The sequence below is a fragment of the Vidua macroura genome, chromosome 30 (assembly GCF_024509145.1).
Source record: "Vidua macroura isolate BioBank_ID:100142 chromosome 30, ASM2450914v1, whole genome shotgun sequence".
Lineage (NCBI taxonomy): Eukaryota > Metazoa > Chordata > Aves > Passeriformes > Viduidae > Vidua > Vidua macroura.
In genome coordinates this window covers 523,411-538,635 of record NC_071600.1, presented here as the reverse complement: position 1 = coordinate 538,635, position 15,225 = coordinate 523,411, and the positions used below count along the sequence as shown (strand labels likewise).

General features: G+C 57.7%; 1 protein-coding gene across 1 annotated transcript; it reads right to left on the bottom strand.

The window, feature by feature from the left end:
- Positions 1-2,997: 2,997 nt before the first annotated feature.
- Positions 2,998-6,559, bottom strand: LOC128820663 (serine/threonine-protein kinase pim-1-like). The gene is made up of 6 exons (XM_054001465.1): positions 5,736-6,559; positions 5,603-5,682; positions 5,032-5,398; positions 4,241-4,417; positions 3,854-4,007; positions 2,998-3,618 (listed from the first exon to the last, which is right to left on the bottom strand). Exons 1-5 carry the CDS (start codon positions 6,370-6,372, stop codon positions 3,901-3,903), a joined length of 1,368 nt encoding a protein of 455 aa, XP_053857440.1. The 5' UTR covers positions 6,373-6,559; the 3' UTR covers positions 2,998-3,618; positions 3,854-3,900.
- Positions 6,560-15,225: the final 8,666 nt, after the last annotated feature.

The following is a 15,225-nucleotide window of genomic DNA, read 5'->3' as shown; positions in this document are numbered from 1 at the left end:
ATCTGAGGGTCCACCAGAAGAACGGGAGGGACACTCGGGCTGCTGAAATCCTGCTCGTTTATTGAAGGGTCGCAGAAGGGGCAAACAGGGAGACAACGAAGCAGAAGGAAGGCAGATTCCGAGAGCCCCGAAGGGCGGGGTGAGGATTCTTTTACTGCGTAGGGGTAGGAGGGTTTAGCATTCGAGGGTACAATTGGGAGAAGGCTAAAGGGAGGGGAAATATAACATTAACCAGTGGGGAAAAGGGAAAGGAGTGTTCTTGGTAGAAGAACCAAAGGGAAAACGTGGAACAGAGAAGATTCTAGGCTAAGGGGCAGACTTGAACAATAACTGACAGGACAGGGGGAGGGTACAATTCTCTTCCAAAAGGGGGTGGAGAACTCATGCAACTGCTGTTTCCCATGGCAACCCTAGACTGACTTCCCCAACCCCTCCTCCTACAGAACTCCTTTACTTTGTGCATGTTCTGATGGCCTGGATCCATCTTACAGACTGACCTCAGCACCCTTTTTTTAAAGATTTTGGGTTTTGGTTCCAATATTAAGATTTTTTTTTTAACTGGAGTTGAAGCAATAGGAGGATGAGAGATGGATTGTGCACGACTGTGTCTTGAGGGTAAAAATATTGCAGTTTCAAACTTGGACCTAAAGTATTGAAAATGAAACTTACAAATCCCAGTGAATTGTGTGACAGCAGCTTTTCCTGTAGGATGTGCAGCATCACAAAGACTTCATCAGTGGGGTTGGGGGTGCTTGGAGCTTTGTCCTGTGCCACTCTGGGATGTCATGAACCAGGACTTCACCTGCCACCAGCCCAGCTCACCCTCTGCCACCGCAGCTCCTTGGACCTTGTGTCCCCAAAGCAGACACAAAGTGTTTCTGCTGCTCCCCCTTTGCACAAATCCACAGAGAGCTGGGATTTTTCCAAGTCTCGTGTCTCCACTGGGCCATATTCCCAAAGAACAAGCAGCACATCCTGATGAATACAGTGAGTTACGTAGATGGTTGTCAGCTCCACTTCCTGCCTAGAAATCCTGAAACTGCTTCTAAATGCTGCTCCTTCAGTTCCTGGACACCTTCTCACACAGAGCTGGGAAAAAAATCCCCTGGCCACCAGCTAAAAGGTGACTTATGCCAAAGTTAGAGCTCTGTGAGAAATCTCTCTCCCTCCCTGTCCTTTTAATGTATCTGTGCATGGGGGTGTGCATGGATGTGTCTTGTATGCAAAGGAAGGCGCGTGCAAGCAACGTGACTGACACTGTCACTGTCCATGCTATTCCATACCCACGGGTACAGAGACACTATGGAAACCCTGGCACAGACAGGGCCTTCTGTCCATGGGTACAGAGACATCCAAGAGCCCCTGGCACACACAGAGCCTTCTGTCCATGGGTACAGAGACATCCAAGAGCCCGTGGCAGACACAGAGCCTTCTGTCCATGGGTACAGAGACATCCAAGAGCCCCTGGCACACACTGGCCTGGCAGCACAGGTTGCTTTCCCCACAGGCTGCAGGAGATGAGAACACAACATTTGCCAACACTGACTGCAAGCCACAGCTGCGGGTGCTCCCCGTGAACCTCAGCTCTGGGACCACTGTCTGCCCCGAGCTTCAGGGGCTGCAGTGGGAGCCCGGCTGGGCTCTGCCCTGGGGCCATCCTGCAGGGACAGCTGCAAACAGGGAGCCTTCCCTTGCCACCAAGAGCCAAGCCAGGGCTGCAGGGCAGCTGCTCCAGCCCGGACTGCACTGCTGAGTGCTGTGCTCTGGGGCTGGGGCTCCCCGCACAGGGGACTGGACTGGTGTGCCAGAGGAGACAGAGAAGCTGCAGCTTCAGCCTAACTGAGGTGGGTGTGTGGGCTGGGAAGAGTGGGGAGGCTCAAGGGGATTCACAGAGCTCATCCTGCTGGAAGGACGAGGAAAAGGGAGTGGGAACTCAGCAGTGAGGAGAGCTGAGGGCTGGAGAGCAGCTCTGAAGGACACTAAAATCCCACCAGACCTCTGAGATATTGCTGCTCCTCAGCCAGTGCCAGGATGAGTCCCTAAGCCTGGGGCTCGGCCTTCCTCATGGTGAGGGGCACCAAGGAAAGCAGCAGTGTGATGGAGACTGCCATGGGCTGGGAACTCACTGGGGGAAAAGAGGGAGCAGTTGGGAAGGTTGGAAAGGCAGGTGGGAGAGAGAACAGTTCAGAGAAGGGCTGAGCTACAGCTTGAGCAAGCTGCAAAATGTCATTTGGGGTCAACCCAGATTCATTTCATTTCAGAAGCTATTTAACAAGTTTATTTTTTGGGTGGTGGCATGTTTTCCTTGGGAGGTGTACACTCTGCAAACTTGAGCTGTGTTGCTGAAATGCTCAAGCAAGGCTGTGCTGCAGGTCACACCATTTCTTCTTTGGCTGATTCTGGCCCGGTGCTGAGCTCCAGCAGAGCCCTGGCAGAGCCCAGAGCAGCCTCAGCACCCGCAGAGCCCGGCTGCAAGGAGAGAAACCAGAAAGCGCCCGTCAGCTGAAGGCTCCTGTCCCCTTGTCCCAGCCGCCCGCGGTGCCCAGGCCATGCTGGCCGTGCCCAGAGCGGTGCCCAGAGCTGCCCATCACTGCTGCCTTTGGCAGCAGAGCAGGAGGGCAGGACATGTGCCCAGCCTGCAGCCAGCCACGGCACATCCAGCCCTCAGCAGCTGCCCGGAGCAGGATGCTCCTGTGCTCGCTGCCATCTCCCCAAAGCTCTGATCCCACCATGCCAAGCAGACGGGACCCACCTGACGCCATCCACCGCTGGAAGAAAAGCTGGTCCCAAACGATGTCCTCAGCCTTCTCCAAGGGCACGGCCCATCCACGCCACAGCTGCTCCCAAGCACTTCCCCATCCAGACTGGACCCCACCTAGAACGCTTCCTCTAGAAAAAGAAACAACAAATGTTTGAAAATAGATTACAGAAAAAAAGGGGAACAAGAAAAAAGGTCACAAATCTTATTTCTGTCAGGGGCTTGAGGAAGGCCCAACCCCTGCATGCCGGGGAAAAACCCACCCACAGGTGAGGGAAGCCCAGGATTTCTCCCTTCCCCCCTGCACTGCCCCCCAAAATAATGCTGATCCCAAAGCAAACAGGGGCAGTGGAGCAGCCCAAGCCCTTCCTTGCCTGCAAAGCAAAGCAGCCCCTGCACAGGTTCTGGAGTCCCACCTCTGCTCACACCATGGGGGTTTGTTTGTGTCGGGCTGGCTGCCCCAGCCCCAGCCCCAGCCCGGGGCACGGTGGGTGCTGGGGGCTGTTGGCAGGGCCAGGAGCCCACTCCCATTTCGTACCCACCCCAGCCCATGCCCCCAGCCCTGCCAAAAGCAGCCTGGCAGCCGACTGAAGGATCAGCTGCATCTGCCCCAGCAAAGGGGCAACCTTTGGCTCCCAGCCAATCTGAGCAATGCCCAAATCTGGGAGCATCCCCCTGCGTGTGGACTCATCTGCAGATTCCCTGTGGAGCCTGGCTTTGGAGAAGGTGCCAGAATCCAAGTCCATCATCTTCAGCTGGCCAGGCCGAGGAAGAGATTGTCATCCTTGAGGTTGTCCTTGGTGTCTCCAGCAGCAGCAGCCCCACCTGGTGCAGCTTCTCCAGGGGCTCCTTCTCCTTCCCTGGGGCCAGACCAGGCTGTCAGGGTTCTGCCCAGGGCCCCAGCTGTCAAGGAACCAGACAAGCAAAACCCAGGTGATGGTGGCCACCAGTGCTTGCCACACCAGGTCTCCAGCTCAGCTCCAGCCCAAGAGCTGCGTGTTCCCTTCTGCTGACCCCTGCTCAGAGCTACAGGCAGCACAAAACCTGTCTGGTTGGCTTTGCCACTGATTGCCAAGAGATGTGTGGAGCTGTTACCTGCCAGGCCCCTGGATCCAACTGTGCACGTGGATCTCTCCCATCCTCTAGGGCAGAGGAACACCCTGCACCCAAGGATCACAGAAAAGCTCTTCTAAGGACGGCCTGTCCAAGGGCTGCATGGACAAACACCTCTTAATGACATCCTGGCACTCTGGGGAGAGAAACCAGGAATCACCAGTCAGTTGGAGAAGTTGCCCCCCTGTTCCCATGCCCAGGCCATGCTGGGTGTGCCCAGAGCTGGGCCTAAACTTCCCCATGGATTCTCTGTTTAGAGGAGAGCAGGACATGTGCCCCCTCCTCAGCAGCTGCCAGAGCAGGATGCCCACGAGCTGCTGCTGTCTCCCAGCACTGGTATTGCCCCCGTGGCCAGAGATGAGGATCCACCTTGAGAGAGCCGTCGTGGGAACAAGATCCGCCCCCAGATGATCTCCTGGCCCCTCCTGAACGGGTGCTTGCCCATGACCAGGTGGCACAGCAGGAGGCCCAGGGACCAGATGGTCGCTGCCTCGCCGTGGTAGCGTCGGTGGTGGATCCACTCTGGTGGGCTGTAGGACAGGGTTCCTGTGGAACACAGACAGAGTTCAGCAGGGGGATGCTGCTGCTCCCAGAGCCTGGCCCCAGCACCCCTGGGCATGTGGGGGCTGCCCCAGTGGCACACGGGGTGACCGCTGCCCTCTCGCCAGCACCTGGGACTTGTGTACAGACTCGGGGCTGGAAAAGAAGCCACTGGTGCTGGAAGAGGGCAGCAGAAACCCTGGGAAGGCCCAACCATGACACACAAAAGAAACTCATTCCAGTGGTGGAGAAACCCACTCGACTCCCTGCCTGCACAGCCCCCCAAAAATGTGAACAAGTCAAGGCAAACAAGGGGAGCAGAGCAGTCCAAACCCTTCCTCACTTGCACACCAAACCGTCCGGGGCACGGGGTCAGACCCCCCTCTCTGCTACCCCCATGGGGGTTTTTGTCGGGCTGGCTGCCCCAGCTCCAGCCCCAGCCCAGGGCACAGTGGGTGCTGTGGGCTGTCGGCAGGGCTGGGAGCTGGACCCCCTCACACCCCCACCCAAATCAACCTGGCTCCAGCATTAATCCCATCCCAGCTGCAATAGGGGGAGCCCCGGTGCTGCACCCCGGCTGGGCCATGAGATGCCCAGGAGCATCCCCTGGCAGGGCTCACCTGCAAACTGGGTGAAGGCTGTGTCTTGGAGGAAGGCGCCACAGCCAAAGTCGATCAGTTTCACCCGCCCCGTGGCCAGGTCGAGCAGGATGTTCTGGGGCTTGATGTCCCTGTGCAGGACCCCGCAGCTGGTGCAGTGCCGCACGGCCTCCAGCACCTGGCGGAACAGCCCCCGCGCCTCCTCCTCCGGCAGGAACCTCCGCTCCGCCAGGAAACCCGACAGGTCCTGGCACCGCTCCGGGCGCTCCAGCACCAGCAAGAAGCTGTCGGGGAGCTCGAGCCACTCCAGGAGCTGAATGACACCAGCGCAGCCAGAGGCCACCTTGGCCAGCAGCACGACCTCCAGGGGTGCGCTGGTGCCGTCGGGCTGCGGGAGGAGCGCGATGCCGTCAGTGGGGCTGAGGCCGTGCCGGGGCTGGGGAAGCCCTCAGCCAGCCCGGGATGCTCTGCATGCCCCGCTCAGCCCACGCCCGCTCTCCCTGCAGGGCTCCCGGCAGCTCCCACCCTGCCGGGCCCCGGCTCATCCCCGCCCGGCACGGCCCGGCTTCTGCCGCTGGCCCCGCTCACTCACCAGCTCGCCCCAGTGCCGGATGCGATCCCGCGGCACCCTTTTGATGGCCACCTGCGAGCAAGGGAGAGCAGCGGGTTCAGCTCGCCCCCCGCCCTGCGCAGCCCCATCCTCCTCCTCCTCCTCCTCCTCCTCCTGCGCCCGCCGCCGGCCCCGCCGCTCACCGGGGCGCCGTCCGAGAGCCGCGTGGCCGCGAAGACGCTGCCGAAGCCGCCGCTGCCCAGCAGCGAACCCAGCCGGTACCGCTCCTGCAGGGCCTCCTGCGCCTTCCCTGCGGGCGGGACGCGGCTGTCAGCGCTCGGCCCGGGGCCAGGAGCGGCCCCCGAGCGCCCCCCGAGCGCCCCGGGCCGGCCATCCCCAGGCGTTCTCTGCTGGCAACGGGACAGCGGCGGCTCGGGGCCGGCGGCCGCGCTGCCGAGCGGCGGAGCTCGGGCCGGGGAAGCCGCAGCGGAGGCGGCGGCAGCGGCCGCGCCGCCTGTGTCCTCCGCGGGGCCCGGGAGGAGCCGGGGCCGGGGCCGGGACTGGAGCCCACGTCGGGGCCGGGGCCGGGCTCGGGCCAGGTGGAGCCAAAGGGCGGCGATGCCGCCCCAGCCCCAGGCACTGATGCCCGCCCAGCAGCGCCAGCGCCAGCACGGCCAGAGCCGGGCGGGGGCGAGACGGCGGCGGGACGGCCGGGGACAGGGACGGGGACGGGGACGGGGACGGGGACGGGGACGGGGACAGGGACAGGGACGGGGCAGCTCCGCCCGGGGCCGGGGGCGGGTCGGGGGCATGGCCCGGCCCAGCAGGGGGAGAGAGAGACTGGGAGAGGAGGGGACAGCGGGAAAGGGCGAGCGGGAGAGGCTGCGGGACAGCGCGAGAGGGAGAGGAGGAGCAAGAGGGAGTCGACAAAGCCGCTTCTTTCGCTGCTTTTGCTGCTGCTGCCGCTGCTGCTGCCGCTGCTGCTGCAACTGAAGCAACTGAAGCTCCGGGGCCGTTTGTCCCCGTGTCCGTTTGTCCGTTGCCCGCTCGCCCCCGCGCCCAGCCCCGCGCTCCCCGGGGCAGCCCCTGAGCCTGTCCAAACTCGGGAATTTTGCCGTGTTCAGCCCAGACCCAGAGTCTGAACTTCTGCCCAGGGGCACAGGAATCCCCTTGGGCGCTGCTCTGCATTGTCCCTGCTGAGGGTCAAACACTCTCGGAGCGCATTCCCTGAATGCAGAATTTGCACCTGACCCAAGCACTGCACTTACCTCTCCAGCAGTGATTTCCAAAAAAAAACCCATGGGAAGGCAAACTGTGTGTAGCTCATGGTATTTTACAGGGTCTAAAACTTGCCAAGTCATGGATCTTAGAAGTGAGATCCATTTGGATTAATGGGATGGAGAAGTAGTGCAAGATGGAAAAGAGGAACATAGAAATAAATGGAGGAAAACATCTTTGATTTTTTCTTCCCATTTTCATTTCATTTCTTAAAAGCTATTTCAGTTTTCCTGGAGTCTTTTCCACAGTCCTGTTTGCTCTTTCCAAGAACCTTTCCTGGAGAACGAGGAAGCTTTGAGCAACTCCTGTCACAAGATGTGCCACCAGCTGCAGCTTCTCTTGGCTTTCCACACCTTGCTTGCAGCTCAGCTCTTGCAGCAAAGCGGGAGAAATATTTGAAGAACTTGACAGCTTGTTCTTTCTTTTCCTTGTGGGCTGGGCAGTTGTGCCATTGGTGAGGTTTTCATTGTTGCTGTTCTACCCTAAGAAACCATGACGGGCTACCAGGAATTGTCAGGGAATGCAAGCCTGACTGAATGCAGAGGAAGAATCTGCAGAGCCTGCAGCCAGAAATGGAGAGCTGTGTGATCATCACTGCAACATCCCCATGGACATCTTGAAAGTGATCTAGAATATGGAAATGGGCTGACAGAGGGAGTTTGTTTCTGCGTTCAGTTTAGATGCTTCCACATCTCATGCACTGATATAAATCAAGAGCACAATCAGTTCATGGAAAGCAGCAGAACAAGCTGGACCTCTCAGGAGATGACTGAAAGAATCTGAAAAGGAGAAATGCAGGCAATGACTTGGTGGAGTTTGTCTGGAAGAAGGGTCACTTTTTCCTAATAATTTCTAATCCATCTCCTCTGCATTTGTCTTTCTGAAAAAAAATTCAATCCCAGATTCCCCATGGAATGGGAAGCCTGAGCTTGTGGAAGTGCCTGAAAGATGCCCTGTTCCTCTGCAGGGACACTCAGGCTGGAGCAGGAGCCGGAGCCCTCTCTGGGGAAGCCTCCTCCGAGCTGGAATTTGTGCCGTGCTGGGAGAGGAGGAGGAGGGGGAGAGCGCTGGGCGCTGTGTGGCAGGAGCAGGAGGTTTGGGCCGCAGGACATTCCGTCTGCGCCGCTGCCCCGCAATGGGCGGGAACGCTGTGGGGAAGACTGGGGGACACTGGAGCGGACTGTGGATGGCACTGGGGGGAACTGGAAGGGCTTGGGAATGAACTCAGGTGTACTGGGAGGGACTGGGCTGTACTGGGAGGGACTGGAGGGGCACTGGGGTTGTACTGGGCTGTACTGGGGATGAACTGGGCTGTGCTGGGAGGGACTGGAGGGGTTGAATGGGCTGTTCCCGCCTCTGCTGCCTCCCATTTGCTGAGGCTCCCGCCCATCACTTCCCCCAACCAATCAGCACCAGGGATCCTGGCTTTGGGGGCGGTGCCTGGGGTCAGCGCCATCATTTCTTCTGCCTACAACTCCCATCATGCTCTGCGGCCCAGTGGAGGCCCATTGGGGCTGGGACTACAACTCCCGTCATGCTCTGCAGCCCAATAGAGCCCTATTGGGGCCGGGACTACAACGCCCATCATGCCCCGCGCCCCACAGAACCCCCCCCCCCCCCCCCGGTATCCGCCCCCATCTGTCCCATAAGTGTCCCCCAGACCCTCCAGGATCCCCAAGTGCCCCTCAGCGCCCATTCGGGAGCCCACAAAATTTTCCTGGCAAAGTATAGCAAAACAGGAAACTTTGGAAAAGCATTTAATACAACATCCCATCAAATGTAAAACACTTGTCATAGCAGTAACTTCATTCACTGAGCCCATTTAGCCTGAAAGCCTTAAACACTTCAGTTGTTCAGGTACCCAAAAATGTTCCATAGAAAGAGCATTAGAAGGAAAGGAGAGAGAGAGAGGCAGAAAGACAGAAGCTCCATAGAAAGACACACCTGTGGCTCCCAGCTCCTGGGGTTCCAGTGTGGCTGAGACACAAACCCCAGGGGAAGGCAGAGTCCATAGCAGGGGCTGACCTTGTGCTCCTTGGTTTTAAGCCCCTGGGCCTTCGTGGGCCTCCCCCCAGCTGGGACTTGTGATTGCTCGGGCGTTCAGAGCTGGGTTAGCGCTGTCCCAGCTGTGTGACTGATGGACAGCTCAACCCAAGGTGTCTCGGGACATCGATCTCATCCAGCCTCTGACAGCGACCACGGTGACACTGGGGAACCTCATGGAACCAAGGGTCAGTGTGACAATGCAGGTCCAGGGACACCCTGGTGACACTGGGGAACCTCATGGAGCCATGGGTCAGTTGTGACAATGCAGGTCCAGGGACACCCTGGTGACACTGGGGAACCTCATGGAGCCATGGGTCAGTTGTGACAATGCAGGTCCAGGGACACCCTGGTGACACTGGGGAACCTCATGGAACCATGGGTCAGTGTGAAAATGCAGGTCCAGGGACACCCTGGTGACACTGGGGAACCTCATGGAACCATGGGTCAGTTGTGACACTCTGGGGACCTCGTGGAACCAGAGGAGACCATTGTGAACCTCCCATGGAACCGAGGGCCCAGGGTGACACTGTGCAGCCCAGAGTGTCACCGAGGAGCCATTGTGACACTGTGGGTCCCCATGGAACCAAGGGAACGTGGGACAGGCTGGTGCCTGAAGTTTTAGCTTTCATATTTTCCAGATTCTGCACTGCATCAGTCTGTAACTCTGAACTTCATACAGAGTGTCAGCAAGTTCTCTTCACAGTGCAGTCAGACAAAACAATCCTTTTCCAGCCCGAGAACCAAGGACACCGCTGCAGCTTCAGCCCAAAAAGTGAAAACAACAGCGAATTGAGAAGAGCAGACTGGGAGGGTGGGACTGCACAACCTGAAGGTGTAATTGGACCATTAACCCCAATATGGAAATGAACCAGAACTTATAAAAGTGTGCAAATGTGTGACCTGTCGTCCATCCTGGGTGTACCCTCAGCCAGGCCCTTGTACCGCCCAAGGTGGATCCTTTGAAGGCCTTTTCAATAAATCCCTCCTTTATTCCCGTCACACTGTCCAGCCTCTGCTCCAGGTGGCCTCTCAAGGCATCAAGGCCTGGCTGGCTGGGCCACCTGGGGGCCACCTGACAGGTCCAGCTGACCTTGGCATGTCAAGGGCTGCTGCTTGTCAGCCCCTGGAGCACCGGGGCTCTGTGCTCTCCTTCCTGTGGAAAGAACTGTCCTTCTCCTCCAGGTGCCCATGGCCAAAATTTGGATTCCTCCTCTTATTTTGCTTCTATGCAAAGATTGTTCCCAATGAAATCTGCCAGGACAGACAGGTCTGGCTGGCTTGGCCACCCGGGGGCCACCTCTCATCTGCCTTTGGGACACTGGGACCATGTGCTTTTCTTTCTTATGGGAAAAAAGCACCTTCCACATCCAGGCACGCATGGCCAAAGTTGGGAATCTGCCTCCAGGATTCCCTGTGTCCAAGGATTTCTCCCAGATGAAAGCTTCCAGGAGAGACAAGTCTGGCTGGGCTTGGTTTCCAAAGAGCTGATTCTTATCTGCCTTTGAAACACTGGGGCTCTGTGCTTTCCTTTCTGATGGAAAGAACTCTTCTTCCTGCACAGGTGCCCATGGCCAAAACTGAGATTCCACCTCCAAAACTCTGTACATCCAAGGATTCCCCCCAGATGAAAGGTGCCAGGAAAGACATGTCTGACTCTCTTGGCCTATGGTGACCACCTCTCATTTTCTTCCAAAACACCTGGGCTTTGTGCTTTTCTTTCCTATGGGAAAAACTATCCATCTCGACCAGATGCCCATGGCCAAAGTTGGGAATGTTCCTCCAGAATTCCCTAGATCCAAGGATTTCTCAGTGACAAAAGCTGCCAGGACAGGCAGGTCTGGCTGGCTCAGCCTCTCAGGAGCCACCTCTCTCCTCTACTGCCCCTGAAACACTTGGGCTCTGTGCTTTCCTTCCTATGGAAAAGAACCACCCTCCTTACCAATGCAGAAATGACCAAAATTGGGGTTCCACCTCCAAAATTCCTTATATCCATGGGTTGCTTTCAGACAAAAAAATACCAGGACAGAGAGGTCTGGCTGCCCTTGGCCTCTGGTGGCCACTTTTCATCTGGCCCTGAACCACCGGTGTTCCGTGCTTTCCTTCCTATAGGAAAGAACCATCCTTCACCTCCAGGCAACCAGATCCAAAACTGGTATTCCACCTCTAAAATTCCCTATATCCAAGGACAAAATCTGCCAGCACCATCTGATCTGGCTGGCCTTGGCCTCTGCTGGCTGCGGCTCATCCGCCCCTGGAACACTGGGGCTGGGTTGTTCCCTTCCTATGGAGACCACGGTGATGCTGTGAGGACCTGGTGGAACCATGGAGACCATTGTGACCCTCAGGGGCTCATGTCACCAAGGGGGCATTGTGACACCTCAGGGCCTCCTGGAAGCAAGGGACCATTGGGACACTGTGGGGCCCCATGGAACCGAGGGAACATGGAACAGGTCTGGCTGGCTTGGCCTCCCAGGGGCCACCTAACAGGTCTGGCTGATCTTGGAATGCCAAGGGCTGCCTCTCATCAGCTCCTGCAGCACTGGGGCTCCGTGCTTTCCTTGCTATGGGAAAGAACTGTTCCTCTTTTCACACAGCCATGGACAAAATTGGTACTTCCCCTAAAAAGTTTCCTGCATGCAGTGGTATCTGCCAGAAAAATCTTGCCAGCTCTGGCTGGCCTTGGCCTCTGGTGGTCACATCTCATCTGCCTCAGAAGCACTGGGGCTCTGTGCCTTCCTTCCTACAGAAAAGAATTGACCTTCTTGTCCAGGGGCCATGGCAGAAACTGGAATTTGGCCAACAAAGTTCCATCTATCCAAGGATTGCTCCCAGACAAAAGCTGCCAGGACAGACAGTTCTGCCGGGCCTTGGCCTCTGGTGATATGAGCAGAATGTTTTCATTTGCAAACACCTTGGAGAGGGCCCAGAGATTTCCCAGGCTGCGTTTGCAGGCCTCAAGAACAAAACACGTATATGGAGGCTGATGTGCCTGGGCTCAGTTGTGGAGAGACTGAGGACAGATCAGGAGTGGCCTGGCAGGGCTTGAAGGGTGGATTCAGAAATGGAGGAGCTTTTCTCCATAGTGGGAAACAGCCAGTGAGAGAAATTATACCACAAATGCAACTGGTGAAATCCAGACTGGACACAAGAGAAGAGAGGAATTTCCTCCCAGGGCAGGGCTGTGGTGCAACACATCCCCAGAAGGAGCCTGGAGCAGCCCAAGGCTTTGTGTGGCCAGGCAGAGGCAGGCAGGAGGCAGAGCTGTCAGCAAAGGAAGGGGCCAGCGAGGTGGGGCAGCCGGGGGATGAGGACAGCCTGCAGGGACAGAGGCTCAGGGCAGGTGTTGGAACCCAAGGTGTCCCTCAGACACTCTTGGATGTTCCGGGTCCAGGTCAGAAGCATCTGAGACCCTGGCAGGCACCTGGGAACCCCTGTGGTTTTGAATTTGACCCATGGAACAATTTACCAACCTTGCCGGAAGAACAAGAAATCACAAAAGTTTAGATATTCTAGTAGAAGTAGTCACAAAGAGAAAGGAAGGATTTTTGAGTGTTGTACAGGGGGGGTTTAGGCCTTGTACAGAGGGGTCTGAGTTTTGTACATGGGGGTCAGAAGTTCTAAGATGGAGGGATCTGGGCGTGCCCTGTCCTCCTTCTTTCTCCTTCCTGTCCTCCATGTTCTTGGTGATGTTGGCACTCACAGATTGGTTTAGAGTAGAAAGTCACTGTTCAATATAGGTGATAGGCATTGGGGAAAAACTATAAACATTTAACACGTAATGTGTGATATAAAAGATGGCACCAGCCCTTGGGTGAGAGAGACGGAAAGAGACGGAAAGGGACAGAGACGGAGACAGAGACAGAGACGGAGAGAGACGCAGAGGGAGAAGGAGTCAGAGGGAATGTCAGGGAGTGTGTGTGCCTTGAGATAACATGCAATAAACTACCTTGAGACCAGACGACTGAAGACTACTGAGTCTTTCTTTGAAGGCCCAGGTTGGAGGAGAGACTTTACTGCCTCCCAGGGTCACCCCAATCTGGGGGTGAGCCCCGTCAGTCTCTTTCCCTGTGTACCAACCCCTAAGCCCTCAGATCATTGGATCCCTGATGCTCTCCCCCACTTCCTCTTTTCCTGTATTTGTACCCTAAACCCTCCTTTGTCTTCGTCTTTAACCCCCAGACCCCGGGAGCGTCAGACCCTAATAAACCCTGGCTGGAGCTCCATGCCTGGACCCTCCCGTGTCTTCACTGCCGAGCTGCTCCGTGTGTGTGTGTGTGTGCTGGGGCTCTCGTGGCTCCTGCCCGGCAGCACAAAACACTCTCAGGGAAAGTTGTGCCTGCCACCACCACAGACCACAACAGTGTCCCTTGGGACCAAGAGGCCATTGTGACACTGTGGGACCAAGGAGAGCATTGCTGCCCTGCCAGACCTCATGGAACCAAGGATCCACTGTGACACTGCAGGGCCTTGGGGGACCACGGTGACATTGTGACACTGCAGGGCCCAAGGATCCAAGGGACTTTGTGACACCAAGGGGTCCCATGGAACCAAAGGGACATTGAGACACTGGGAGGCCTCATGGAATCATGGAGACCATTGGGACACTCTGGGGCCTCATGGAACCGTGGTGACACCAAGTTGTCTGGGAGTGTTGATCTGTGGGAGCATAGGAGGGCTCTGCACAGGGCCCTGGACAGGCTGGATCCAGGGCCCAAATCCAACAAGGTGAGGTTGAACAAGTCCAAGTGCCGGGTCCTGCACTTTGGCCACAACAACCCCTGCAGCGCTCCAGGCTGGGGACAGAGGGGCTGGAGAGCAGCCAGGCAGAAAGGGACCTGCAGGGACTGATGGACAGCAGGCTGGACATGAGCCAGCCGTGTGCCCAGGTGGCCAAGAAGGCAAATGGCTCCTGGCCTGGATCAGGAATGGTGTGGCCAGCAGGAGCAGGGCAGTGATTCTTGCCCTGTGCTGGGCACTGGTTGGGCAGCACCTCGAGTGCTGTGTCCAGTTCTGGGCCCCCAATTTAGGAAGGACATGGAGGGGCTGGAGCGTGTCCAGAGAAGGGCAACAAGGCTGGTGAGGGGTCTGGAGCACAAGTCCTGTGAGGAGCGGCTGAGGGAGCTGGGGTTGTTGATCCTGGATAAGAGGAGGCTCAGGGGAGACAAGGCGGTGTCAAGGCACAGGTTGGACTTGATGATCTCCAAGGTCTTTTCCAACGTTGCTGATTCTGGGATTGTCTGAAACCAGCCTTGGAGCAGTTGCAGGAGGAGCCCTGGGCCTCCTCTTCAGAAGCTGCAGCAGCCCAGGTCCCTCAGCTTCTCCTCACAGCCCCAAAGCCCATCCTGTCAGTCCTGCAGAGCCTCTGCAGCTCCTCCTCCTTGCCCAGAACAGGGAGCCCCACAGGCAGACACAGCAGCCCAGATGTGCCCCCCTGGCCTGGGCTGCCTCTGGCAAGGGAGCAGCACGAGGCACTGCAGGAGCCTGCAGACAATTCCTGCAGCACCTGTGGGATGATCCTGCTCCCCAAGGGGCGTTCCCATGGTGCCAAGTCAGGAAGTGCAATGGGGAGTGGGGCCAGAGAGGAAAGGGCAAACAGGGATGGGCTGTGTGCAGGGCAGGGAACAGGGCTGGGCAAGAGGAAGAAATCTGGACCAGGGAAGAAGAAAGAAAGCAGAGGAGAAGCCAAGGAAATTCTCAGGGCAGTTTGGGGGTGGCTGCCAGGCAGCCCTGGCTCTGAGCAACAGCATCTGCAGTGGGACAGGAAACTCCCAGCTGATGGGAACAAACTGTCTGGCTGAGTGCAGAGGCCAGGACAAAGCTGAGTGGTTTCCCTGGCGTCCCCCAGCCCTTCCTGGCCCCAGGGGCTGATGGCATTTGTGCTGCCTCAGGTTCATGTCCCCACAGCACCAGCACGGGGGTGCTCCCACCTGCTGTGTGTAATGCAAACAGGGGCTCCTGAGCCAGCGCTGCCGTGTCTGTGCCTGCAAGGATGCGGCACCTGTGTGAGCTGGGGGAGAGGCCAGGGCTGCAGAGGGGGGATGTTGTTGGCAGCTCCATGAGGACGCTCTGGGACGCTGCCCTGGGCTGTGCAGCGCACTGGGGATGGATCAGCCCCTGCTCTGCTGCTCCTTCCCGTCTCCCTCAGGGCCCTTGCAGAGCACCAGCCGTGCTGTTTGCCCCCAGCCTGCCCACGGCCAGCCTGGGGCTGCTGACGGGGGTTTTCTGTGCTGAGCATTGGCCTGGCCGTGTTCTTGAGAGAGCCTGGGCAAGGAGCCTGGAGCCCCCAGGCCCTGGCCTGAGTCGTCAGCGCTGCCCCAGCAGTGCCCATGGCCTGTCCCTGC